This window comes from Stigmatopora argus, chromosome 8 (assembly GCF_051989625.1).
Source record: "Stigmatopora argus isolate UIUO_Sarg chromosome 8, RoL_Sarg_1.0, whole genome shotgun sequence".
NCBI lineage: Eukaryota > Metazoa > Chordata > Actinopteri > Syngnathiformes > Syngnathidae > Stigmatopora > Stigmatopora argus.
In genome coordinates this window covers 12,723,186-12,744,010 of record NC_135394.1, presented here as the reverse complement: position 1 = coordinate 12,744,010, position 20,825 = coordinate 12,723,186, and the positions used below count along the sequence as shown (strand labels likewise).

General features: G+C 29.0%; 1 protein-coding gene across 7 annotated transcripts in view; it reads left to right on the top strand.

Moving 5' to 3' along the window:
• Positions 1-19,768, top strand: part of tle2a (TLE family member 2, transcriptional corepressor a) — a 55,722-nt gene extending 35,954 nt beyond the window's left edge. For all 7 annotated transcript variants that reach the window (XM_077607011.1, XM_077607012.1, XM_077607017.1 and 4 more), the window contains 3 exons: positions 68-218; positions 19,081-19,157; positions 19,231-19,768. In XM_077607011.1, coding sequence (XP_077463137.1) covers positions 68-218; positions 19,081-19,157; positions 19,231-19,338 — 336 coding nt within the window. In that variant the 3' untranslated portion in view covers positions 19,339-19,768. The remainder of the gene's footprint in view (positions 1-67; positions 219-19,080; positions 19,158-19,230) is intronic.
• Positions 19,769-20,825: the final 1,057 nt, after the last annotated feature.

Sequence of the window (20,825 nt, the reverse complement as noted above, 5' to 3'; positions counted from 1 at the left end):
CCGGGTTGCCGGTAGGAGTGGGTGGGGTTCTGGCCTCGTGTCAAACTGTCGCCGCTTGCCCACTTAGATTTTCTCGCTGGGTTACTGTCCGACGGGCGAGTGGCTGGCGGTGGGAATGGAGAGCAGCAATGTGGAAGTCCTTCACGTGTCCAAGCCTGACAAATACCAGCTGCACCTTCACGAGAGCTGCGTGCTCTCGCTCAAGTTCGCCTATTGCGGTTAGTGGCACTTACGCACGCATGTCCAGCACTTAAGTTCAAGGGGTTCCTCACATCCCTACAGAAAGCAGTCCGTGATGAAAAAATTCTGGAACATAAAATGTTTAAAACCTTATCCCTGGCGTGAAATTGGAACTATACGTTTTACATAGACAATCTGGGCTTTTTTTCTTAAAAAACAACATAGTATAGTAAGGCTTTTTTTCTTAAAACGACATATAGTAAGGCTTTTTTTCTTAAAAACGACATAGTATAGTAAGGCTTTTTTCTCTTAAAAAAACGACATAGTATAATAAGGCTTTTTTCTCTTAAAAAACGATATTGTATACTATGGCTTTTTTTCTTAAAAAACGACATAGTATAGTAAGGCTTTTTTTCTTAAAAAACGACATAGTATAGTAAGGCTTTTTTTCTTAAAAAACGACATAGTTTAGTAAGGCTTTTTTCGTGAAAAATCGACATGTTATAATAAGGCTTTTTTTCTTAAAAAACGACATAGTATAGTAAGGCTTTTTTTCTTAAAAAACATTATAGTAAGGCTTTTTTTCTTAAAAAACGACAGTATTGTAAGGCTTTTTTTCTTAAAAAACGACATTGTAAAGGAAGGTTTTTTTTCTTTAAAAAACGCCATAGTATAGTAAGGCTTTTTTCACTTAAAAAACGACATAGTATAGTAAGGCTTTTTTCTTAAAAAACGATATTGTATAGTATGGCTTTTTTTCTTAAAAAACCACTTAGTATAGTAAGGTTTTTTTTTCTTAAAAAATGACAGTGTAGTAAGGATTTTTTTCTTTAAAAAACAACATAGTATAGTAAGGCCTTTTTTTGTGAAAAAACGACATAGTTTAGTAAGGCTTTTTTTCGTGAAAAAACGACATAGTATAGTAAGGCTTTTTTTCTTAAAAAAGACAGTATAGTAAGTCTTTCTTTAAAAAACGACATAGTATAGTAAGGCTTTTTTTTCGTAAAAAAACACAGTATAGTAAGGCTTTCTTTAAAAAACGACACGTTATAATAAGGCATTTTTATGTGAAAAAACGACATAGTATAGTAAGGCTTTTTTTTCGTAAAAAAACACAGTGTAGCAAGGCTTTTTTTCTTAAAAGAACGACATAGTATAGTAAGGCTTTTTTTCTTAAAAAAACGACACAGTATAGTAAGGCTTTTTTTTCTTAAAAAACGACATAGTATAATAAGGCCCTTTTCTCTTAAAAACTACATAGTATAGTAAGGCTTTTTTCTCTTAAAAAACGATATTGTATAGTATGGCTTTTTTTTCCTGAAAAAACGACATATTAAAGTAAGGCTTTTTTTCTTAAAAACGACATAGTATAGTAAGGCATTTTTATGTGAAAAAACGACATAGTATAGTAAGGCTTTTTTTTCGTAAAAAAACACAGTATAGTAAGGCTTTTTTTCTTAAAAGAACGACATAGTATAGTAAGGCTTTTTTTCTTAAAAAACGACATAGTATAGTAAGGCTTTTTTTCTTAAAAAACGACATAGTTTAGTAAGGCTTTTTTCGTGAAAAATCGACATGTTATAATAAGGCTTTTTTTCTTAAAAAACGACATAGTATAGTAAGGCTTTTTTTCTTAAAAAACATTATAGTAAGGCTTTTTTTCTTAAAAAACGACAGTATTGTAAGGCTTTTTTTCTTAAAAAACGACATTGTAAAGGAAGGTTTTTTTTCTTTAAAAAACGCCATAGTATAGTAAGGCTTTTTTCACTTAAAAAACGACATAGTATAGTAAGGCTTTTTTCTTAAAAAACGATATTGTATAGTATGGCTTTTTTTCTTAAAAAACCACTTAGTATAGTAAGGTTTTTTTTTCTTAAAAAATGACAGTGTAGTAAGGATTTTTTTCTTTAAAAAACAACATAGTATAGTAAGGCCTTTTTTTGTGAAAAAACGACATAGTTTAGTAAGGCTTTTTTTTCGTGAAAAAACGACATAGTATAGTAAGGCTTTTTTTCTTAAAAAAGACAGTATAGTAAGTCTTTCTTTAAAAAACGACATAGTATAGTAAGGCTTTTTTTTCGTAAAAAAACACAGTATAGTAAGGCTTTCTTTAAAAAACGACACGTTATAATAAGGCATTTTTATGTGAAAAAACGACATAGTATAGTAAGGCTTTTTTTTCGTAAAAAAACACAGTGTAGCAAGGCTTTTTTTCTTAAAAGAACGACATAGTATAGTAAGGCTTTTTTTCTTAAAAAAACGACACAGTATAGTAAGGCTTTTTTTTCTTAAAAAACGACATAGTATAATAAGGCCCTTTTCTCTTAAAAACTACATAGTATAGTAAGGCTTTTTTCTCTTAAAAAACGATATTGTATAGTATGGCTTTTTTTTCCTGAAAAAACGACATATTAAAGTAAGGCTTTTTTTCTTAAAAACGACATAGTATAGTAAGGCATTTTTATGTGAAAAAACGACATAGTATAGTAAGGCTTTTTTTTCGTAAAAAAACACAGTATAGTAAGGCTTTTTTTCTTAAAAGAACGACATAGTATAGTAAGGCTTTTTTTCTTAAAAGAACGACATAGTATAGTAAGGCTTTTTTTCTTAAAAAACGACATAGTATAGTAAGGCTTTTTTTCTTAAAAAACGAGACAGTATAGTAAGGCTTTTTTTTCTTAAAAAACGACATAGTATAGTAAGGCCTTTTTCTCTTAAAAAACTTCGTTTTTTCACAAAAAAAGCCTTACTATACTATGGCGTTTTATTAAGAAAAAAGCCTTACTATACTATGTCGTTTTTTAAGGAAAAAAGCCTTACTATACTATGTAGTTTTTTAAGAGAAAAAGGCCTTACTATACTATGGCGTTTTTTAAGAAAAAAAAGCCTTACTATACTATGTCGTTCTTTTAAGAAAAAGAGCCTTACTATACTGTGTTTTGTTACGAAAAAAAGCCTTACTATACTATGTCGTTTTTTCACATAAAAATGCCTTACTATACTATGTCATTTTTTAAGAAAAAAAGCCTTACTATACTATGTCGTTTTTTAAGAAAAAAAGCCTTACTATACTATGTATTTTTTTAAGAGAAAAAGGCCTTACTATACTATGTCGTTTTTTAAGAAAAAAAAGCCTTACTATACTGTGTCGTTTTTTAAGAAAAAAAGCTTTACTATACTATGTCGTTTTTTAAAGAAAAAAAGCCTTACTATACTATGTCGTTTTTTAAGAAAAAAAGCCTTACTATACTATGTCGTTCTTTTAAGAAAAAAAGCCTTACTATACTGTGTTTTTTTTACCAAAAAAAGCCTTACTATACTATGTCGTTTTTTCACATAAAAATGCCTTACTATACTATGTCGTTTTTTAAGAAAAAAAGCCTTACTATAATATGTCGTTTTTTCAGAAAAAAAAGCCATACTATACAATATCGTTTTAAGAGAAAAAAGCCTTACTATACTATGTCGTTTTTTAAGAGAAAAAGGCCTTACTATACTATGTCGTTTTTTAAGAAAAAAAGCCTTACTATACTATGTCGTTCTTTTAAGAAAAAGAGCCTTACTATACTATGTATTTTTTTAAGAGAAAAAAAGCCTTACTATACTATGTCGTTTTTTCACATAAAAATGCCTTACTATACTATGTCATTTTTTAAGAAAAAAAGCCTTACTATACTATGTCGTTTTTTAAGAAAAAAAGCCTTACTATACTATGTATTTTTTTAAGAGAAAAAGGCCTTACTATACTATGTCGTTTTTTAAGAAAAAAAAGCCTTACTATACTGTGTCGTTTTTTAAGAAAAAAAGATTTACTATACTATGTCGTTTTTTAAAGAAAAAAAGCCTTACTATACTATGTCGTTTTTTAAGAAAAAAAGCCTTACTATACTATGTCGTTCTTTTAAGAAAAAAAGCCTTACTATACTGTGTTTTTTTTTACAAAAAAAAGCCTTACTATACTATGTCGTTTTTTCACATAAAAATGCCTTACTATACTATGTCGTTTTTTAAGAAAAAAAGCCTTACTATAATATGTCGTTTTTTCAGAAAAAAAAGCCATACTATACAATATCGTTTTAAGAGAAAAAAAGCCTTACTATACTATGTCGTTTTTTAAGAGAAAAAGGCCTTACTATACTATGGCGTTTTTTAAGAAAAAAAGCCTTACTATACTATGTAGTTTTTTAAGAGAAAAAGGCCTTAATATACTATGTCGTTTTTTAAGAAAAAAAGCTTTACTATAATATGTCGTTTTTTCAGAAAAAAAGACATACTATACAATATCGTTTTTTAAGAGAAAAAAGCCTTACTATACTATGTCGTTTTTTAAGAGAAAAAGGCCTTACTATACTATGTCGTTTTTTAAGAAAAAAAAGCCTTACTATACTGTGTCGTTTTTTAAGAAAAAAAAGCCTTACTATACTGTGTCGTTTTTTAAGAAAAAAAGCCTTACTATACTATGTCGTTTTTTAAAGAAAAAAAGCCTTACTATACTATGTCGTTTTTTAAGAAAAAAAGCCTTACTATACTATGTCGTTCTTTTAAGAAAAAGAGCCTTACTATACTGTGTTTTTTTTACAAAAAAAAGCCTTACTATACTATGTCGTTTTTTCACATAAAAATGCCTTACTATACTATGTCGTTTTTTAAGAAAAAAAGCCTTACTATACTATGTCGTTCTTTTAAGAAAAAAAGCCTTACTATACTGTTTTTTTTACAAAAAAAAGCCTTACTATACTATGTCGTTTTTTCACATAAAAATGCCTTACTATACTATGTCGTTTTTTCAGAAAAAAAGACATACTATACAATATCGTTTTTTAAGAGAAAAAAGCCTTACTATACTATGTCGTTTTTTAAGAGAAAAAGGCCTTACTATACTATGTCGTTTTTTAAGAAAAAAAAGCCTTACTATACTGTGTCGTTTTTTAACAAAAAAAGCCTTACTATACTATGTCGTTTTTTAAAGAAAAAAGCCTTACCATACTATGTCGTTTTTTAAGAAAAAAAGCCTTACTATACTATGTCGTTCTTTTAAGAAAAAAAGCCTTGCTATACTGTGTTTTTTTTACGAAAAAAAAGCCTTACTATACTATGTCGTTTTTTCACATAAAAATGCCTTACTATACTATGTCGTTTTTTAAGAAAAAAAGCCTTACTATATGTCGTTTTTTCAGAAAAAAAAGCCATACTATACAATATCGTTTTTTAAGAGAAAAAAGCCTTACTATACTATGTCGTTTTTTAAGAGAAAAAGGCCTTACTATACTATGTCGTTTTTAAAGAAAAAAAAGCCTTACTATACTATGTCATTTTTTAAGAAAAAAAGCCTTACTATACTATGTCGTTTTTTAAGAAAAAAAAGCCTTACTATACTATGTCGTTTTTTAAGAAAAAAAAGCCTTACTATACTATGTCGTTTAAGAAAAAAAGCCTTACTATACTATGTCGTTTTTTAAGAAAAAAAGCCTTACTATACTATGTTGTTCTTTTAAGAAAAAAAGCCTTACTATACTGTGTTTTTTTTACAAAAAAAAGCCTTACTATACTATGTCGTTTTTTAAGAAAAAAAGCCTTACTATACTATGTCGTTCTTTTAAGAAAAAGAGCCTTACTATACTGTGTTTTTTTACGAGAAAAAAGCCTTACTATACTATGTCATTTTTTAAGAGAAAAAGGCCTTACTATACTATGTCGTTTTTAAAGAAAAAAAAGCCTTACTTTACTATGTCATTTTTTAAGAAAAAAAGCCTTACTATACTATGTCGTTTTTTAAGAAAAAAAGCCTTACTATACTATGTATTTTTTTAAGAGAAAAAGGCCTTACTATACTATGTCGTTTTTTAAGAAAAAAAAGCCTTACTATACTGTGTCGTTTTTTAAGAAAAAAAGCCTTACTATAATATGTCGTTTTTTCAGAAAAAAAGCCATACTATACAATATCGTTTTAAGAGAAAAAAGCCTTACTATACTATGTCGTTTTTTAAGAGAAAAAGGCCTTACTATACTATGTCGTTTATTAAGAAAAAAAGCCTTACTATACTATGTAGTTTTTTAAGAGAAAAAGGCCTTACTATACTATGTCGTTTTTTAAGAAAAAAAGCTTTACTATACTATGTCGTTTTTTAAGAGAAAAAGGCCTTACTATACTATGTCGTTTTTTAAGAAAAAAAAGCCTTACTATACTGTGTCGTTTTTTAAGAAAAAAAGCCTTACTATACTATGTCGTTTTTTAAAGAAAAAAAAGCCTTACTATACTATGTCGTTTTTTAAGAAAAAAAGCCTTACTATACTATGTCGTTCTTTTAAGAAAAAAAGCCTTGCTATACTGTGTTTTTTTACGAAAAAAAAGCCTTACTATACTATGTCGTTTTTTCACATAAAAATGCCTTACTATACTATGTCGTTTTTTAAGAAAAAAAGCCTTACTATAATATGTCGTTTTTTCAGAAAAAAAAAGCCATACTATACAATATCGTTTTTTAAGAGAAAAAAGCCTTACTATACTATGTCGTTTTTTAAGAGAAAAAGGCCTTCCTATACTATGTCGTTTTTAAAGAAAAAAAAGCCTTACTATACTATGTCATTTTTTAAGAAAAAAAGCCTTACTATACTATGTCGTTTTTTCACATAAAAATGCCTTACTATACTATGTCGTTTTTTAAGAAAAAAAGCCTTACTATATGTCGTTTTTTCAGAAAAAAAGCCATACTATACAATATCGTTTTTTAAGAGAAAAAAGCCTTACTATACTATGTCGTTTTTTAAGAGAAAAAGGCCTTACTATACTATGTCGTTTTTAAAGAAAAAAAAGCCTTACTATACTATGTCATTTTTTAAGAAAAAAAGCCTTACTATACTATGTCGTTTTTTAAGAAAAAAAAGCCTTACTATACTATGTCGTTTTTTAAGAAAAAAAAGCCTTACTATACTATGTCGTTTAAGAAAAAAAGCCTTACTATACTATGTCGTTTTTTAAGAAAAAAAGCCTTACTATACTATGTTGTTCTTTTAAGAAAAAAAGCCTTACTATACTGTGTTTTTTTTACAAAAAAAAGCCTTACTATACTATGTCGTTTTTTAAGAAAAAAAGCCTTACTATACTATGTCGTTCTTTTAAGAAAAAGAGCCTTACTATACTGTGTTTTTTTACGAGAAAAAAGCCTTACTATACTATGTCATTTTTTAAGAGAAAAAGGCCTTACTATACTATGTCGTTTTTAAAGAAAAAAAAGCCTTACTTTACTATGTCATTTTTTAAGAAAAAAAGCCTTACTATACTATGTCGTTTTTTAAGAAAAAAAGCCTTACTATACTATGTATTTTTTTAAGAGAAAAAGGCCTTACTATACTATGTCGTTTTTTAAGAAAAAAAAGCCTTACTATACTGTGTCGTTTTTTAAGAAAAAAAGCCTTACTATAATATGTCGTTTTTTCAGAAAAAAAGCCATACTATACAATATCGTTTTAAGAGAAAAAAGCCTTACTATACTATGTCGTTTTTTAAGAGAAAAAGGCCTTACTATACTATGTCGTTTATTAAGAAAAAAAGCCTTACTATACTATGTAGTTTTTTAAGAGAAAAAGGCCTTACTATACTATGTCGTTTTTTAAGAAAAAAAGCTTTACTATACTATGTCGTTTTTTAAGAGAAAAAGGCCTTACTATACTATGTCGTTTTTTAAGAAAAAAAAGCCTTACTATACTGTGTCGTTTTTTAAGAAAAAAAGCCTTACTATACTATGTCGTTTTTTAAAGAAAAAAAAGCCTTACTATACTATGTCGTTCTTTTAAGAAAAAAAGCCTTGCTATACTGTGTTTTTTTACGAAAAAAAGCCTTACTATACTATGTCGTTTTTTCACATAAAAATGCCTTACTATACTATGTCGTTTTTTAAGAAAAAAAGCCTTACTATAATATGTCGTTTTTTCAGAAAAAAAAAGCCATACTATACAATATCGTTTTTTAAGAGAAAAAAGCCTTACTATACTATGTCGTTTTTTAAGAGAAAAAGGCCTTCCTATACTATGTCGTTTTTAAAGAAAAAAAAGCCTTACTATACTATGTCATTTTTTAAGAAAAAAAGCCTTACTATACTATGTCGTTTTTTCACATAAAAATGCCTTACTATACTATGTCGTTTTTTAAGAAAAAAAGCCTTACTATATGTCGTTTTTTCAGAAAAAAAGCCATACTATACAATATCGTTTTTTAAGAGAAAAAAGCCTTACTATACTATGTCGTTTTTTAAGAGAAAAAGGCCTTACTATACTATGTCGTTTTTAAAGAAAAAAAAGCCTTACTATACTATGTCATTTTTTAAGAAAAAAAGCCTTACTATACTATGTCGTTTTTTAAGAAAAAAAAGCCTTACTATACTATGTCGTTTTTTAAGAAAAAAAAGCCTTACTATACTATGTCGTTTAAGAAAAAAAGCCTTACTATACTATGTCGTTTTTTAAGAAAAAAAGCCTTACTATACTATGTTGTTCTTTTAAGAAAAAAAGCCTTACTATACTGTGTTTTTTTTACAAAAAAAAGCCTTACTATACTATGTCGTTTTTTAAGAAAAAAAGCCTTACTATACTATGTCGTTCTTTTAAGAAAAAGAGCCTTACTATACTGTGTTTTTTTACGAGAAAAAAGCCTTACTATACTATGTCATTTTTTAAGAGAAAAAGGCCTTACTATACTATGTCGTTTTTAAAGAAAAAAAAAGCCTTACTTTACTATGTCATTTTTTAAGAAAAAAAGCCTTACTATACTATGTCGTTTTTTAAGAAAAAAAGCCTTACTATACTATGTATTTTTTTAAGAGAAAAAGGCCTTACTATACTATGTCGTTTTTTAAGAAAAAAAAGCCTTACTATACTGTGTCGTTTTTTAAGAAAAAAAGCCTTACTATAATATGTCGTTTTTTCAGAAAAAAAGCCATACTATACAATATCGTTTTAAGAGAAAAAAGCCTTACTATACTATGTCGTTTTTTAAGAGAAAAAGGCCTTACTATACGATGTCGTTTATTAAGAAAAAAAGCCTTACTATACTATGTAGTTTTTTAAGAGAAAAAGGCCTTACTATACTATGTCGTTTTTTAAGAAAAAAAGCTTTACTATACTATGTCGTTTTTTAAGAGAAAAAGGCCTTACTATACTATGTCGTTTTTTAAGAAAAAAAAGCCTTACTATACTGTGTCGTTTTTTAAGAAAAAAAGCCTTACTATACTATGTCGTTTTTTAAAGAAAAAAAAGCCTTACTATACTATGTCGTTTTTTAAGAAAAAAAGCCTTACTATACTATGTCGTTCTTTTAAGAAAAAAAGCCTTGCTATACTGTGTTTTTTTACGAAAAAAAAGCCTTACTATACTATGTCGTTTTTTCACATAAAAATGCCTTACTATACTATGTCGTTTTTTAAGAAAAAAAGCCTTACTATAATATGTCGTTTTTTCAGAAAAAAAAAGCCATACTATACAATATCGTTTTTTAAGAGAAAAAAGCCTTACTATACTATGTCGTTTTTTAAGAGAAAAAGGCCTTCCTATACTATGTCGTTTTTAAAGAAAAAAAAGCCTTACTATACTATGTCATTTTTTAAGAAAAAAAGCCTTACTATGCTATGTCGTTTTTTAAGAAAGAAAAGCCTTACTATACTATGTCGTTTTTTAAGAAAAAAAGCCTTACTATACTATGTCGTTCTTTTAAGAAAAAAAGCCTTGCTATACTGTGTTTTTTTACGAAAAAAAAGCCTTACTATACTATGTCGTTTTTTCACATAAAAATGCCTTACTATACTATGTCGTTTTTTAAGAAAAAAAGCCTTACTATAATATGTCGTTTTTTCAGAAAAAAAAAGCCATACTATACAATATCGTTTTTTAAGAGAAAAAAGCCTTACTATACTATGTCGTTTTTTAAGAGAAAAAGGCCTTCCTATACTATGTCGTTTTTAAAGAAAAAAAAGCCTTACTATACTATGTCATTTTTTAAGAAAAAAAGCCTTACTATACTATGTCGTTTTTTAAGAAAGAAAAGCCTTACTATACTATGTCGTTTTTTAAGAAAAAAAGCCTTACTATACTATGTCGTTTTTTAAGAAAAAAAGCCTTACTATACTATGTCGTTCTTTTAAGAAAAAAAAGCCTTGCTATACTGTGTTTTTTTTACGAAAAAAAAGCCTTACTATACTATGTCGTTTTTTCACATAAAAATGCCTTACTATACTCTGTCGTTTTTTAAGAAAAAAGCCTTACTATAATATGTCGTTTTTTCAGAAAAAAAAGCCATACTATACAATATCGTTTTTTAAGAGAAAAAAGCCTTACTATACTATGTCGTTTTTAAGAAAAAAAGCCTTACTATACTATGTCGTTTTTAAAGAAAAAAAAGCCTTACTATACTATGTCATTTTTTAAGAAAAAAAGCCTTACTATACTGTGTTTTTTTTTACAAAAAAAACCTTACTATACTATGTCGTTTTTTCACATAAAAATGCCTAACTATACTATGTCGTTTTTTAAGAAAAAAAGCCTTACTATAATATGTCGTTTTTTAAGAAAAAAAGCCATACTATACAATATCGTTTTAAGAGAAAAAAGCCTTACTATACTATGTCGTTTTTAAGAGAAAAAGGCCTTACGATACTATGTCGTTTTTTAAGAAAAAAAGCCTTACTATACTATGTAGTTTTTTTAAGAGAAAAAGGCCTTACTATACTATGTCGTTTTTTAAAGAAAAAAAGCCTTACTATACTATGTCGTTCTTTTAAGAAAAAAAGCCTTGCTATACTGTGTTTTTTTACGAAAAAAAAGCCTTACTATACTATGTCGTTTTTTCACATAAAAATGCCTTACTATACTATGTCGTTTTTTAAGAAAAAAAGCCTTACTATAATATGTCGTTTTTTCAGAAAAAAAAAGCCATACTATACAATATCGTTTTTTAAGAGAAAAAAGCCTTACTATACTATGTCGTTTTTTAAGAGAAAAAGGCCTTCCTATACTATGTCGTTTTTAAAGAAAAAAAAGCCTTACTATACTATGTCATTTTTTAAGAAAAAAAGCCTTACTATGCTATGTCGTTTTTTAAGAAAGAAAAGCCTTACTATACTATGTCGTTTTTTAAGAAAAAAAGCCTTACTATACTATGTCGTTCTTTTAAGAAAAAAAGCCTTGCTATACTGTGTTTTTTTACGAAAAAAAAGCCTTACTATACTATGTCGTTTTTTCACATAAAAATGCCTTACTATACTATGTCGTTTTTTAAGAAAAAAAGCCTTACTATAATATGTCGTTTTTTCAGAAAAAAAAAGCCATACTATACAATATCGTTTTTTAAGAGAAAAAAGCCTTACTATACTATGTCGTTTTTTAAGAGAAAAAGGCCTTCCTATACTATGTCGTTTTTAAAGAAAAAAAAGCCTTACTATACTATGTCATTTTTTAAGAAAAAAAGCCTTACTATACTATGTCGTTTTTTAAGAAAGAAAAGCCTTACTATACTATGTCGTTTTTTAAGAAAAAAAGCCTTACTATACTATGTCGTTTTTTAAGAAAAAAAGCCTTACTATACTATGTCGTTCTTTTAAGAAAAAAAAGCCTTGCTATACTGTGTTTTTTTTACGAAAAAAAAGCCTTACTATACTATGTCGTTTTTTCACATAAAAATGCCTTACTATACTCTGTCGTTTTTTAAGAAAAAAGCCTTACTATAATATGTCGTTTTTTCAGAAAAAAAAGCCATACTATACAATATCGTTTTTTAAGAGAAAAAAGCCTTACTATACTATGTCGTTTTTAAGAAAAAAAGCCTTACTATACTATGTCGTTTTTAAAGAAAAAAAAGCCTTACTATACTATGTCATTTTTTAAGAAAAAAAGCCTTACTATACTGTGTTTTTTTTTACAAAAAAAACCTTACTATACTATGTCGTTTTTTCACATAAAAATGCCTAACTATACTATGTCGTTTTTTAAGAAAAAAAGCCTTACTATAATATGTCGTTTTTTAAGAAAAAAAGCCATACTATACAATATCGTTTTAAGAGAAAAAAGCCTTACTATACTATGTCGTTTTTAAGAGAAAAAGGCCTTACGATACTATGTCGTTTTTTAAGAAAAAAAGCCTTACTATACTATGTAGTTTTTTTAAGAGAAAAAGGCCTTACTATACTATGTCGTTTTTTAAAGAAAAAAAGCCTTACTATACTATGTCGTTTTTTAAGAAAAAAAGCCTTACTATAATATGTCGTTTTTTCAGAAAAAAAGACATACAGTGGTACCTCGACATACGATCTTAATCCGTTCCGGGACTGAGCTCGTATGACAAGTTTCTCGTAACTCGAGGTAAAGTTTCCCATTGAAATGAATGGGAAACAAATTAATTCGTTCCAACTCTCTGAAAAAAACACCAAAAACAGGATATTGGATTGAAAAAAATGTTTTATTTCTTATAATTCGCCATATATTGACAAAGTAATAAATAACGAGTGGTTTAATAGAAATAAAGTGTTTAATCTAACTAAAATTGGGCGGATTTCGCCGAGGGGAGAGAGAGACGCACAAAAGGGGCGGGGGGCTTCGGTTTGTTTTCAACACGACGCACTCGTAAACAGAACAAACACTCCACCCTCACGTTCGCTATCCATGGGCTGTTTGCTGTCGTACTATTCCCTTCAAAATATTCCGAAAATGATGCACACAAATGTCCTCACAATCGGAGAACGCACGACCACTTGCCAACGAGCAGCAAGCAGTCTTATCAGCGATCGCCCCGCTGCTCATGCGAGCTACAGGGGCGCTGGCTAGCGGCTCCTTTTAGCTTGTAGCATCTGTGTTTGCATCCCCTCGAACGGCGACTATGATAGAGTTTCTACCGGGGATGCTGTTGCGAGCCAGTGCCCCCGATGTTCTTATGAGCAGCCAACGAGCAGAGTCTTTTATCAGCGATCGCCCCGCTGCTCATGGTAGCTTCGGGGGCGCTGGCTAGCGGCTCCTTTTAGCTTGTAGCATCTGTGTTCGCATCCCCGGGGATGCTGTTGCGAGCACGAGTATACTTCATTACCCAGAAAGCCCTCTTTTCCCCGCGCATGGGCGTTGTGCGTTTCCTGGTCTGAATAGCTCATCCGGTGCTCGTAAATATTGTTATACGTACACGAAAGATATGCAAAAAAAAAATGCCATGGCCACCTGGCTTGGTCGCATAACGAAATTTTGACCGCATCACGGGCGAATTATTCGATCGAAATTTCCCCCGTAAGACGAGCATTCCGTATGACGAACGGTCGTATGACGAGGTACCACTGTACTATACAATATCGTTTTTTAAGAGAAAAAAGCCTTACTATACTATGTCGTTTTTTAAGAGAAAAAGGCCTTACTTTACTATATCGTTTTTTAAGAAAACAAAGCCTTACTATACTGTGTCGTTTTTTAAGAAAAAAAGCCTTACTATACTATGTCGTTTTTTAAAGAAAAAAAGCCTTACTATACTATGTCGTTTTTTAAGAAAAAAAGCCTTACTATACTATGTCGTTCTTTTAAGAAAAAAAGCCTTACTATACTATGTAGTTTTTTAAGAGAAAAAGGCCTTACTATACTATGTCGTTTTTTAAGAAAAAAAGCTTTACTATACTATGTCATTTTTTAAAGAAAAAAAGCCTTACTATACTACGTCGTTTTTTAAGAAAAAAAGCCTTACTATAATATGTCGTTTTTTCAGAAAAAAAGACATACTATACAATATCGTTTTTTAAGAGAAAAAGGCCTTACTATACTATGTCGTTTTTAAAGAAAAAAAAGCCTTACTATACTATGTCATTTTTTAAGAAAAAAAGCCTTACTATACTATGGCGTTTTATTAAGAAAAAAGCCTTACTATACTATGTCGTTTTTTAAGAGAAAAAGGCCTTACTTTACTATGTAGTTTTTTAAGAGAAAAAGGCCTTACTATACTATGGCGTTTTTTTAAGAAAAAAAAGCCTTACTATACCGTGTCGTTTTTTAAGAAAAAAGCCTTACTATACTATGTCGTTTTTTAAAGAAAAAAAGCCTTACTATAATATGTCGTTTTTTCAGAAAAAAAAGCCATACTATACAATATCATTTTTTAAGAAAAAAAGCCTTACTATACTATGTCGTTTTTTAAGAGAAAAAGGCCTTACTATACTATGTCGTTTTTAAAGAAAAAAAAGCCTTACTATACTATGTCATTTTTTAAGAAAAAAAGCCTTACTATACTATGTCGTTTTTTAAGAAAAAAAGCCTTACTATACTATGTCGTTTTTTAAGAAAAAAAGCCTTACTATACTATGTCGTTCTTTTAAGAAAAAAAGCCTTACTATACTATGTCGTTTTTTAAGAAAAAAAAGCCTTATTATAACATGTCGTTTTTTCACAAAAAAAGCCCTACTATACTATGGCGTTTTATTAAGAAAAAAGCCTTACTATATTATGTCGTTTTTTAAGAAAAAAAGCCTTACTATACTATGTAGTTTTTTTAAGAGAAAAAGGCCTTACTATACTATGGCGTTTTTTAAGAAAAAAAAGCCTTACTATACTGTGTCGTTTTTTAAGAAAAAAAGCCTTACTATACTATGTCGTTTTTTAAAGAAAAAAAGCCTTACTATACTATGTCGTTTTTTAAGAAAAAAAGCCTTACTATACTATGTCGTTCTTTTAAGAAAAAAAGCCTTACTATACTGTGTTTTTTTTTACAAAAAAAGCCTTACTATACTATCTCGTTTTTTCACATAAAAATGCCTTACTATACTATGTCGTTTTTTAAGAAAAAAAGCCTTACTATAATATGTCGTTTTTTCAGAAAAAAAAGCCATACTATACAATATCGTTTTAAGAGAAAAAAGCCTTACTATACTATGTCGTTTTTTAAGAGAAAAAGGCCTTACTATACTATGTCGTTTTTTAAGAAAAAAAGCTTTACTATACTATGTCGTTTTTTAAAGAAAAAAAGCCTTACTATACTATGTCGTTTTTTAAGAAAAAAAGCCTTACTATAATATGTCGTTTTTTCAGAAAAAAAGACATACTATACAATATCGTTTTTTAAGAGAAAAAAGCCTTACTATACTATGTCGTTTTTTAAGAGAAAAAGGCCTTACTATACTATGTCGTTCTTTTAAGAAAAAAAGCCTTACTATACTGTGTTTTTTTTACAAAAAAAAGCCTTACTATACTATGTCGTTTTTTCACATAAAAATGCCTTACTATACTATGTCGTTTTTTAAGAAAAAAAAGCCTTACTATAATATGTCGTTTTTTCAGAAAAAAAAAGCCATACTATACAATATCGTTTTAAGAGAAAAAAGCCTTACTATACTATGTCGTTTTTTAAGAGAAAAAGGCCTTACTATACTATGTCGTTTTTTAAGAATAAAAGCCTTACTATACTATGTAGTTTTTTAAGAGAAAAAGGCCTTACTATACTATGTCGTTTTTTAAGAAAAAAAGCTTTACTATACTATGTCATTTTTTAAAGAAAAAAAGCCTTACTATACTACGTCGTTTTTTAAGAAAAAAAGCCTTACTATAATATGTCGTTTTTTCAGAAAAAAAGACATACTATACAATATCGTTTTTTAAGAGAAAAAGGCCTTACTTTACTATATCGTTTTTTAAGAAAACAAAGCCTTACTATACTGTGTCGTTTTTTAAGAAAAAAAGCCTTACTATACTATGTCGTTTTTTAAAGAAAAAAAGCCTTACTATACTATGTCGTTTTTTAAGAAAAAAAGCCTTACTATACTATGTCGTTCTTTTAAGAAAAAAAGCCTTACTATACTATGTAGTTTTTTAAGAGAAAAAGGCCTTACTATACTATGTCGTTTTTTAAGAAAAGCTTTACTATACTATGTCATTTTTTAAAGAAAAAAAGCCTTACTATACTACGTCGTTTTTTAAGAAAAAAAGCCTTACTATAATATGTCGTTTTTTCAGAAAAAAAGACATACTATACAATTTCGTTTTTTAAGAGAAAAAGGCCTTACTATACTATGTCGTTTTTAAAGAAAAAAAAGCCTTACTATACTATGTCATTTTTTAAGAAAAAAAGCCTTACTATACTATGGCGTTTTATTAAGAAAAAAGCCTTACTATACTATGTCGTTTTTTAAGAGAAAAAGGCCTTACTATACTATGTAGTTTTTTAAGAGAAAAAGGCCTTACTATACTATGGCGTTTTTTAAGAAAAAAAAGCCTTACTATACCGTGTCGTTTTTTAAGAAAAAAAGCCTTACTATACTATGTCGTTTTTTAAAGAAAAAAAGCCTTACTATACTATGTCGTTCTTTTAAGAAAAATAGCCTTACTATACTGTGTTTTTTTACGAAAAAAAAGCCTTACTATACTATGTCGTTTTTTCACATAAAATGCCTTACTATACTATGTCGTTTTTTAAAGAGGAAAAAGCCTTACTATAATATGTCGTTTTTTTCAGAAAAAAAAGCCATACTATACAATATCGTTTTTTAAGAGAAAAAAGCCTTACTATACTATGTCATTTTTAAGAGAAAAAGGCCTTACTATACTATGTCGTTTTTAAAGAAAAAAAAGCCTTAATTTACTATGTCATTTTTTAAGAAAAAAAGCCTTACTATACTATGTCGTTTTTTAAGAAAAAAAGCCTTACTATACTATGTATTTTTTTAAGAGAAAAAGCCTTACTATACTATGTCGTTTTTTAAGAAAAAAAGCCTTACTATACTATGTCGTTCTTTTAAGAAAAAAAGCCTTACTATACTGTGTTTTTTTTACAAAAAAAAGCCTTACTATAATATGTCGTTTTTTTCAGAAAAAAAAGCCATACTATACAATATCGTTTTAAGAGAAAAAAGCCTTACTATACTATGTCGTTTTTAAGAGAAAAAGGCCTTACTATACTATGTCGTTTTTTAAGAAAAAAAGCCTTACTATACTATGTCGTTCTTTTAAGAAAAAAAGCCTTACTATACTATGTCGTTCTTTTAAGAAAAAGAGCCTTACTATACTGTGTTTTTTTTACGAAAAAAAGCCTTACTATACTATGTCGTTTTTTAAGAGAAAAAGGCCTTACTATACTATGTCGTTTTTAAGAAAAAAAAGCCTTACTATACTGTGTCGTTTTTTAAGAAAAAAAGCCTTATAACATGTCGTTTTTTCACGAAAAAAGCCTTACTATACTATGGCGTTTTATTAAGAAAAAAGCCTTACTATACTATGTCTTTTTTAAGAAAAAAACCCTTACTATACTATGTAGGCTTTTTTTCTTAAAAGAGCGACATAGTATAGTAAGGCTTTTTTTCTTAAAAAACGACATAGTATAGTAAGGCTTTTTTTTCTTAAAAAACGACATAGTATAGTAAGGCTTTTTTTCTTAAAAAATGACATAGTATAGTAAGGCTTTTTTTTTTCTTTAAAAACGACATAGTATAGTAAGGCCTTTTTCTCTTAAAAAACGACATAGTATAGTAAGGCTTTTTTCTCTTAAAAAGCGATATTGTATAGTATGGCTTTTTTTTCTGAAAAAACGACATATTATAGTAAGGCTTTTTTTCTTAAAAAACGACATAGTATAGTAAGGCATTTTTATGTGAAAAAAACGACAGTATAGTAAGGCTTTTTTTTCGTAAAAAAAAACACAGTATAGCAAGGCTTTTTTTCTTAAAAGAACGACATAGTATAGTAAGGCTTTTTTTCTTAAAAAACGACATAGTATAGTAAGGCTTTTTTTCTTTAAAAAACGACATAGTATAGTAAGGCTTTTTTTCTTAAAAAACGACACAGTATAGTAAGACTTTTTTTTCTTAAAAAACGACATAGTATAGTAAGGCCTTTTTCTCTTAAAAACGACATAGTATAGTAAGGCTTTTTTCTCTTAAAAAACGATATTGTATAGTATGTCTTTTTTTCTGAAAAAACGACATATTATAGGAAGGCTTTTTTTCTTAAAAAACGACATAGTATAGTCAGGCTTTTTTTCTTTAAAAAACGACATAGTATAGTAAGGCTTTTTTTCTTTAAAAAACGACATAGTATAGTAAAGCTTTTTTTCTTAAAAAACGACATAGTATAGTAAGGCCTTTTTCTCTTAAAAAACTACATAGTATAGTAAGGCTTTTTTTCTTAAAAAACGACATAATATAGTAAGGCTTTTTTCTTAATAAAACGCCATAGTATAGTAAGGCTTTTTTCGTGAAAAAAACGACATGTTATAATAAGGCTTTTTTTCTTAAAAAACGACATAGTATAGTAAGGCTTTTTTTCTCTCAAAAAACGACATAGTATAGTAAGGCTTTTTTTTTCGTGAAAAAACGACATAGTATAGTAAGGCTTTTTTTCTTAAAAAACGACATTGTATAGTAAGGTTTTTTTTCTTAAAAAACGCCATAGTATAGTAAGGTTTTTTTCCTAATAAAACGCCATAGTATAGTAAGGCTTTTTTCATGAAAAAACGACGTAGTATAGTAAGGCTTTTTTTCTTAAAAAACGACATAGTATAGTAAGGCTTTTTTTCTTAAAAATGACATTATATAGTTTTGTCGTAGGATATTATTAAGGCTAAATTTGGGGAAATGAGGAAAAACACCACAGAGCTCAGAAAATCATTTTCACAATTAAAGTAAAAATTTGATGATAACTCATATTTAAAGAGTGTCCAATTTAATAAATGCTTTGAATTTGGCTGTTTAGGTGTATTTTATGAATAAATAATTAATACGTAAAATTCAATGAATAAATACATGACATCACTCATTATGGCCCTCGATAACACTCACTTTTTTGATAGTATGTCATTACTTGCCATTAACAATGATAGACAACCATTCCTTTTAAAACGGAGACCTTTGCTCTGCCAAAAAAAATGAAACGAAAGCCCTATTAAGTCTTAATATTCTTCTGGCGCAGGTAAATGGTTCGTGAGCACGGGTAAAGATAACCTGCTGAACGCATGGCGGACACCCTACGGCTCCAGCATATTCCAGGTAAGCCTAAATCAATCCAATATTCGATTGTTTAATCGTGAAATGACTTACCCGTGTGTACGTACGCTTCCAGTCCAAGGAGTCGTCATCTGTGCTGAGCTGCGACATCTCCCCCGACGACCAGTTCATTGTGACGGGCTCAGGGGACAAGAAGGCCACGGTCTACGAAGTCATCTACTGAACGAACCTGATGGAAACCAGACACTCGACTACTTTTCCTGTGTGAAAGAATGACCAGATGACCAAACTGTTTTTTTTAAACACTCCGACAAGGCCTCTTAGTGAATAGCTGACTGAGCAAGTGTGGAATTCCTCCAAAGATTTTTTTCTTTTTTTTTATCCTTAACAAAATAAAACCTCTGTAGTGGACAAGACATTAGCAACATAACATTTTTTAGCTTTTTTTTTTTTTTAACTTTGTGGACCACAAGGAGATGATGCGGAAAAGCCGCTTTCGCACCTCGGCTCGCTTTAAACCGGTTTGGTCCAACGCGGTGTGGTTTTGGCTGTACTTTTGTTTTGTTTTTTGTAATAGTTTGGCTACAACGGGAACCCTGATTGTATGACCTCGTGCTGACACGACAACACGTATTATCAAATGTCCCTGTTTTTCTTTTGTTTCTTTTTTAAATAAAGTATGACTCGGCAGATTACTGGAGATGTGAGGACGGAGCAACGTGTGCTACTTCATGTTCAACATTCGTTGTTGTGTTTGATGGCTTCTATATGGATGTAAATAAAGTTCTCTAAAGGCAACTGTGGAACTTCCCTTGACGCCACTCAGTTTTTATTGAATTATTAGCTTGTTTAGAGTGCTTGCTCAACTGCAAAAATACATTTTATCGGTATCAAAATGTAAAAAAATTAATTAAAGAACAGTTGTGTCCAGACTCCTTATTAAATGCCAGCGCTCGTATATGTTTAGTGTGCGTGTTGTGGTAGTCTTGGTCCGATTGGCCGGGGGGGATCGGGCGATCCGATTGGGCAGCATTTTAAGAAAATAAAACATGCCTTACTATATAGTCTTTGTTTTTAAGAAAAAAGCCTTACTATACATGGTCGTTTTTTCAAGAAAAAAGCTTTACTATACATGGTCGTTACTTACGAAAAAAGCCTTACTATACATAGTCGTTTTTCAAGAAAAAAGCCTTACTATATATGGTCGTTTTTTACGAAAATAGCCTTACTATACATGGTCGTTTTTCACGAAAAAAGCCTTACTATACATGGTTGTTTTTCAAATAAAAAGCCTTACTATACATGGTCGTTTTTTACGAAAATAGCCTTACTATACATGGTCGTTTTTCACGAAAAAAGCCTTACTATACATGGTCGTTTTTCAAGAAAAAAAGCCTTACTATACATGGTCATTTTTTACGAAAAAAGCCTCACTATACATGGTCGTTTTTTACAAGAAAAAAAGCCTTACTATACATGGTCATTTTTTACGAAAAAAGCCTCACTATACATGGTCGTTTTTTTCAAGAAAAAAGCCTTACTATTCATGGTCATTTTTTACGAAAAAAGCCTCACTATACATGGTTGTTTTTACAGGAAAAAAAGCCTTACTATACATGGTCATTTTTTACGACAAAAGCCTTACTATGCATGGTCGTTTTTTACGAAAATAGACTTACTATACATGGTCATTTTTTACGGAAAAAAGCC